Raw genomic sequence first — 5906 nt, 5'->3', positions numbered from 1 at the left:
AATTGGACATCATGTGTTTCTTGGTGGTTTCTAATTGGACATCATGTGTTTCTTGGTGGTTTCTAATTGGACATCATGTGTTTCTTGGTGGTTTCTAATTGGACATCATGTGTTTCTTGGTGGCTTCTATTTGGACATCATGTGTTTCTTGGTGTTTCTCTCTGGTCTCAGAAGGATGATGTAACACTTTGGAGCAAACAGACAGAATAGCAGTCCAAAGCTGGAGGCCAGGATGGCAAAGATCTCTACAGCTACTGTGTACTTCCCAGGAGAGCTGACGTAGGCAGGGATGAAGGAGATCCACACGGCACAGAATATCAGCATGCTGAAGGTGATGAACTTGGCCTCGTTGAAGTTGTCTGGTAGTTTCCTGGCCAGGAAGGCTAAGAGGAGACAGAGGGAGGCCAGCAGGCCGATGTAGCCGAGCACCAGAGAGAAGCCAACCACAGAGCCCACCTCACACTCCAGGACGACCCTCGGGCCCCGACCCTCTCTGTCCCCCCTCTCAGCCGGTCGGGGTGGAGCTAAGGCCAGCCACAGTACACAGATCAGCACCTGTAGAAGGGAACGGAGGTGGAAGGAAAACGCAAGCACAGTTACCATAATAACAAATAATTTGGTCAATGAAGGAAACAATTACATTCCAATAGAACATAGTAAAAACTAGATGTTCACCTGGATGAGTGTGCAGAGTGAGATACCCATCCTCTGCTGGGTGGGGCTGAAGTATCTCATCAGGTTCTCTCCAGGCAGAGTGGCCCTGAAGGCCACCAGCACCACCACAGTCCTGCTGAGCAGACAGGAGATGCAGAACACAAAGCTTATACCAAAGAGGGTGTGTCTCAGCATGCACGTCCAAGGCTTCGGCTGGCCAATGAAAACCAGCGCACACAGAAAGCAGAGCTTGAGTGACAGCAGGAGCAGGAAGCTGAGCTCAGAGTTGTTGGCTTTCACCTAGAACAAGACAGAAAATTATAATTTAGACAAAATGATGTCTGAAATTCAAACCTTATTTGACACAATCTCATCTCTGTACCTCTATAAAATGATCATATGATTCAACTCACCAGTGCCGTGTGACGGTGGTAGAGGAAGGTGGCCAGGGCACCGGCTGTCAGTGTTGCCCCGGAAACTGAGATGACAGACAGGATGACGCCCATGGTGTCGCTGTAGGAGAGGAAGTCCACCAGCTGGGGGATGCAGACCGTACGATCAGGGTTGGACCAGAACCGCTCTGGACACCTAATACACTCAACTGACCCTGATAGAGAAGGAAGAAAATGAGGAGTCCAAATCAGGACCAATCAGGATTGAGGAAAAATATGAATTGGAATCAGATCCCTAGATAGACTACCTGTTGTGTTGCTGATCTCTCCCTCAGCGCAGGACAGACAGTCAAAGCAGCAAACAGGCTTCCCCTTCTGTACCGCATGCCTGGTACCAGGGGGACAGTCAGCACTGCATACAGACACAGGGACCTACCAGAAAGCGGAGAGGACGATGTCATCATCATCATCATCATTGCTATTATCATCATTATTACACAGACAGGCTCGCTGGGCCCCTCTGGGGACTATGTCAGGAATATGACCACACAAATATCTCACATTCAGTATCATGTTCCCCCTGAGTGGCTCAGCATTCTAAGGCACTGCATATCAGTGCAAGTGGTGTCACTACAGTCCCTGGTTCGAATCCAATCTGTATCACATTTGGCTGTGATTCAGAGTGTCTTCCGGGTTTGGCTGGGGAAGGCTGTCATTGTAAATGAGAATATGTTCTTAACTAACTTGCCTAGTTAAAAAAAGACACCGTTCAGTGTCATGTTGACTTTCTGTCTGAGATAACATTCCCCTGTTATTTATTTGGTCTTCTTTATGTCTTTCTCTTTCTGTATGTCTTCCTCAGGGTGATTAACTCAATAAATCTCACACACACACACACACACACACACACACACACTAAACTGAACAGTTCTCACCTCATCTCCGCTGCCCCCACCCCACACCACTTTATCCATGTCGATGTGGAACTGGTCGTCCGATCCCTCAGAGGACAGAAAATGTCCAACCTGGACAAACTCTGCTGTCCCCTCGGGGGTCACATGCCAGTTGATGATGTCATAAGAGGCAGGCGGATCACCATTCATGTCGAGGTGGAAAGATTCCCCCACAGGAGTACTGAAGTTCACTCCCCTCAGATAATGAACAATCTCAAAGAGAAAAGGGCATTGGAACAGGATTAAGAGTTAGAACCAGTTGTGGATTTTGTTCTTTAGAACTCAAACCTTACAAAGTGTCTTCACTGTATCCTGACTGGAAACATTAGTGTTGTTAACTTGAAAACAGATCAACATGTTATTCTCACCTGGCTGGGCTGAAGCTTCCTGATATCAGGGCACTGTCCACCATTAAAGACTCCGTCCCCTGGTCGACAGGCCACCATATCCTGTATGGCGTAGGCGATGGCGTACACAGCCTTGTACACATTATAGCTGGCTCTCAGCTGAGACACGTCAGCATACTGGCTCTCCCCCTCACCTAGGATTGACACTTCATTTTACTGAGATAACATTGGGAATCAGGACAAAAAAAAATGAGATTTAGGTGTAAAGTCTCCCTCACGTATGACCTCTGACCCAGTACACTGTCGCCTGGACGACAGCGTCATGCTGAGGTCAAGCCCCAGAGAACACCCAAACATCTCTTCCCACAATTCCCTCAGGAATGGGTCGGACTTCAGGTAGTCCCCGTCTGGATGGAGGCGTGTGAGGAAAGTCCCCAGGCCGGGAATATCAGCTTTCTTCAGGGCAAATCCAATGGTCCCGGCAAGAGAGGGCAGGTTCTTCGGGGCGGCGATAGTAGAGTACGTGACCCAGGCCTCTGAGGCAATCCACTGCTTATCTGTAATGTTCTGGCGGACAACCTCTTCCATCAGGGCCTGGGGAATGAAACCGTTAAAGAAATCAAGATAGTCAAGCTGAAATGCATGATTATCAATTAGGAAATGATTATGTCTATAAAAGGGCATCAAGACATGGTAAGACACAAGGACACTGCTACAGCTGTGTTACAAATCATTAACAATACTCTGACCAGTAACTACTCACCCCTGAATGACCCGTGAATCCTACAAATGCCACCACCACTCTGGCAGTAGATCCTCTGATGGTGTCCGCAATGTGCCTGATCTGTCTCTTAGACGGAACCTTGGGGATGACCATCAGTGAGAGAAAGGGAAGAGAGTCAGAGAAAATCAGAGAGAGAGTTTCTGTTAGATTAGAAGAGAGGGGAAGTCAGAGTGAAAGAGAGAGAGAAAGATAGAGCAAAAGAGAGAGTATATTGTCAGATCATCAGAGTGAGGTCGTACCTTGGGGAGGACCTCAGAGTAGGCGACACACACCCCAGATCCCTGGAGCTCTTGGAGAAGCAGCTGAACCCCAAACTTGCCATAGTCATCATCCTCTGACACCAGCCCGACCCACACCCATCTCAGCAGACGCAGCAGCTTGGCCATGCCCCGAGCCTGGAAGGCATCGCTGGGTACAGTCCGGAAGAACGAGGGGTACCTCAAGTTGTCACTCAAACACGTACAGGTGGCTAAGTAACTCACCTGGGAGAGAACAGAGAGAGAGAGAGAGAGAGTCAAGGATAATTATAATTTGTTAAAGGCAGAGAGCAGAGGGAGAATGAAAGTACATTTTAGAGAGAGAGAGAAATCTAGAAAGAGATTGAAATGTAATGTGAAAAGAGGAATCATCCCATCCCAACCTGTAATCCAACCCCTGCCTCACCATGGGTAAATCAAACGGCCCGAGGGTCTGTGCCACCACCATGGAAGCTGAGGAGCGGGCATCCCCGATGATAACGGGAACCTCAGGGGTTGTGCCACACTCTGTGCCCACCACGGAGGCCTCCTTGCCGGTCACCATGGCTAGGGCTGCCCCCAGGGTGGTGCCCTCTGACCGACATGTGTCAGAAGCCAGGAACCCCAGGGTGAGGTTAGGCAGGAGGGCTGGGTCACGGTTAATCTCCTCCACAGCAAAAATCATAGTCTGGAGCCAACGGTAAGCACGCTGTTTGAAACTGACAGACGGACGAAAGGATAAAACAGAGAAATAGGAGGTAACTTAATACACATTACATTCAAGTGAAAACACAATGACAAAAAGCTGTTATCACACAAGCTGCATACATTGTACAGGTAGAATTTCCCTTAATGCTCCTGAACTCCTGCTCTGGCAGAGGGGCTTCCACATGGATGGGGAACAGGCCCCCAATGACCACATCTCCTGCCCGATAAACACTGCCGGAGACCTGCTTAGCTATCAGCCGACAAGCCCCCTCTCCACCTCCATCCAGACCCCAGACAGACCCAGGGACATGGAGACAGTAGAGCAGCCACAGCCAGCCCCAGAGGCTCATCACCTGGAGAGAGACAAGGCCGAAGACTGGGAGAGTTCAGTCACCTGTTGGAGAGAGACCAAACCAAGACCTTGCAGACAGAACACTCTGTAGACAGAATGATAATAACAAAAAGTGCTTTCAATGAAGATATACACCATACACCACAGACACCTGTAACCAGACGTGAGAAAACAGCGATTGACACACAAAACCTTGTTCACCTCCTCCCTACCTAGCAACAGTAAATCTTATCCTGGTGAGACAGACAGACAGACAGAGAGGATGAGTGTCTGTCAGTCTGGCATCTCCTGCAGTGTGAGAGTGAAAGAGGGAGAGGAAGAGGAGAGAAGGGGAGCTGCTGATATAGGGAGAAATGAGCCCCCGGCTAAAAAACAAGCACACAGCCACCAGGGGGTGCTTGTAAGGAGGGAGGGGCAGGATTTGGTTAATTGGAACTTGTTATTGGAGGATAACTTGGGAACCAGGTAATTGAGGGTAATTGGAGGAAGCCTGTGAGGGTGATGTTATTGAAGGTAATGTGTAGTACAGGAGATACAGTATCTATTCTTCAACAACATCTGATGGATCCATTCAGACAGATATTACATCATACTGTACTATAAATTATTTTAATAATTGTGGCTAAATGGATTAGTGAGATGGGTAGAGAGAGAGAGAGTCATGCAGAAGAACAGCTCCTGACATTTTATAGCTTTCTGGTTGTTAAAAGTGAGATTAACACATTTAAATTAGCAATAAATGTATAGGTAACCAAATTGTACAACTGAAGATCAGCACAGAATCCGGAATTTTAAATAACGTTCAAGGTAAACTGACTATTTCTCAGGTCCAGGTCGTAGAATATGCATATAATTTACAGATTAGGATAGAAAACACTCCAAAGTTTCCAAAACTGTCAAAATATTGTCTGTGAGTATAACAAAACTGATTCTGCAGGCGAAAACCTGAGGAAATCTAACCCGGAAGTGATTATTTTTTTTATCTGTGTTTCCTGGCCCGTTTTTCTTCCATTTAAAAGGGTATCAACCAGATTCATTTTCCAATGGCTTCCTCAGGCTGTGACCAGGCTTTAGACATAGTTTCAGGCTTTTATTTTGAGAAATGAGCGAGATTTTTCAAAACTAGTCAGGTGTCCTCTGATTAGTTCCTGCGCGCGAGAGGGGTAGCTCTCCATTTTCTTTCTCTTTTATTGAATAGGTTACGGTCCGGTTGAAATTATATCGATTACGTTTGTTAAAAACAACCTGAGGATTGATTATAAAAAACATTTGACATGTTTCTGCAAACATTACGGATACTTTTTGGAATTTTCGTCGAACGGAACGAGGCTTTGGTTTTCTGAACATGACGCGCAACCCAAATTGCGTTTTTTTGTTATAATAGTAATTTTTATCGAACAAAAATAACATTTGTTGTGTAACTGGGAGTCTCGTGAGTGCAAACATCCGAAGATTATCAAAGGTAAGCGATTCATTTTAT

At 46.8% G+C, this 5906-nt stretch overlaps 1 protein-coding gene across 1 annotated transcript; it reads right to left on the bottom strand.

Annotated features, from left to right (window-relative positions):
- On the bottom strand, positions 1-4424 carry LOC129822665 (extracellular calcium-sensing receptor-like). The gene is made up of 11 exons (XM_055881022.1): positions 4195-4424; positions 3794-4085; positions 3370-3612; positions 3110-3208; positions 2625-2940; positions 2368-2540; positions 1982-2212; positions 1355-1478; positions 1068-1261; positions 676-954; positions 1-555 (listed from the first exon to the last, which is right to left on the bottom strand). The coding sequence occupies exons 1-11, from the start codon at positions 4422-4424 to the stop codon at positions 127-129; spliced, it is 2610 nt and encodes an 869-aa protein (XP_055736997.1). The 3' UTR covers positions 1-126.
- Between the last annotated feature and the right edge of the window lie 1482 nt (positions 4425-5906).

Source organism: Salvelinus fontinalis, chromosome 24, assembly GCF_029448725.1.
Source record: "Salvelinus fontinalis isolate EN_2023a chromosome 24, ASM2944872v1, whole genome shotgun sequence".
Taxonomy (NCBI): Eukaryota; Metazoa; Chordata; class Actinopteri; order Salmoniformes; family Salmonidae; genus Salvelinus; species Salvelinus fontinalis.
The sequence above is the reverse complement of the archived record's forward strand: the minus strand, read 5'-3'. Positions and strand labels throughout refer to the sequence as shown.

Bases quoted from the DNA above. Each gene is read 5' to 3' on its own strand.
- LOC129822665 (XM_055881022.1), bottom strand. From the start codon at position 4,424: ATGAGCCTCTGGGGCTGGCTGTGGCTGCTCTACTGTCTCCATGTCCCT. The intron at 3,613-3,793 runs GTGAGGCAGGGG...GTTCTCTCCCAG, and splicing joins GGCCGTTTGATTTACCCATG to GTGAGTTACTTAGCCACCTG. The intron at 3,209-3,369 runs GTACGACCTCAC...GTCATCCCCAAG, and splicing joins ACTCTGAGGTCCTCCCCAAG to GTTCCGTCTAAGAGACAGAT.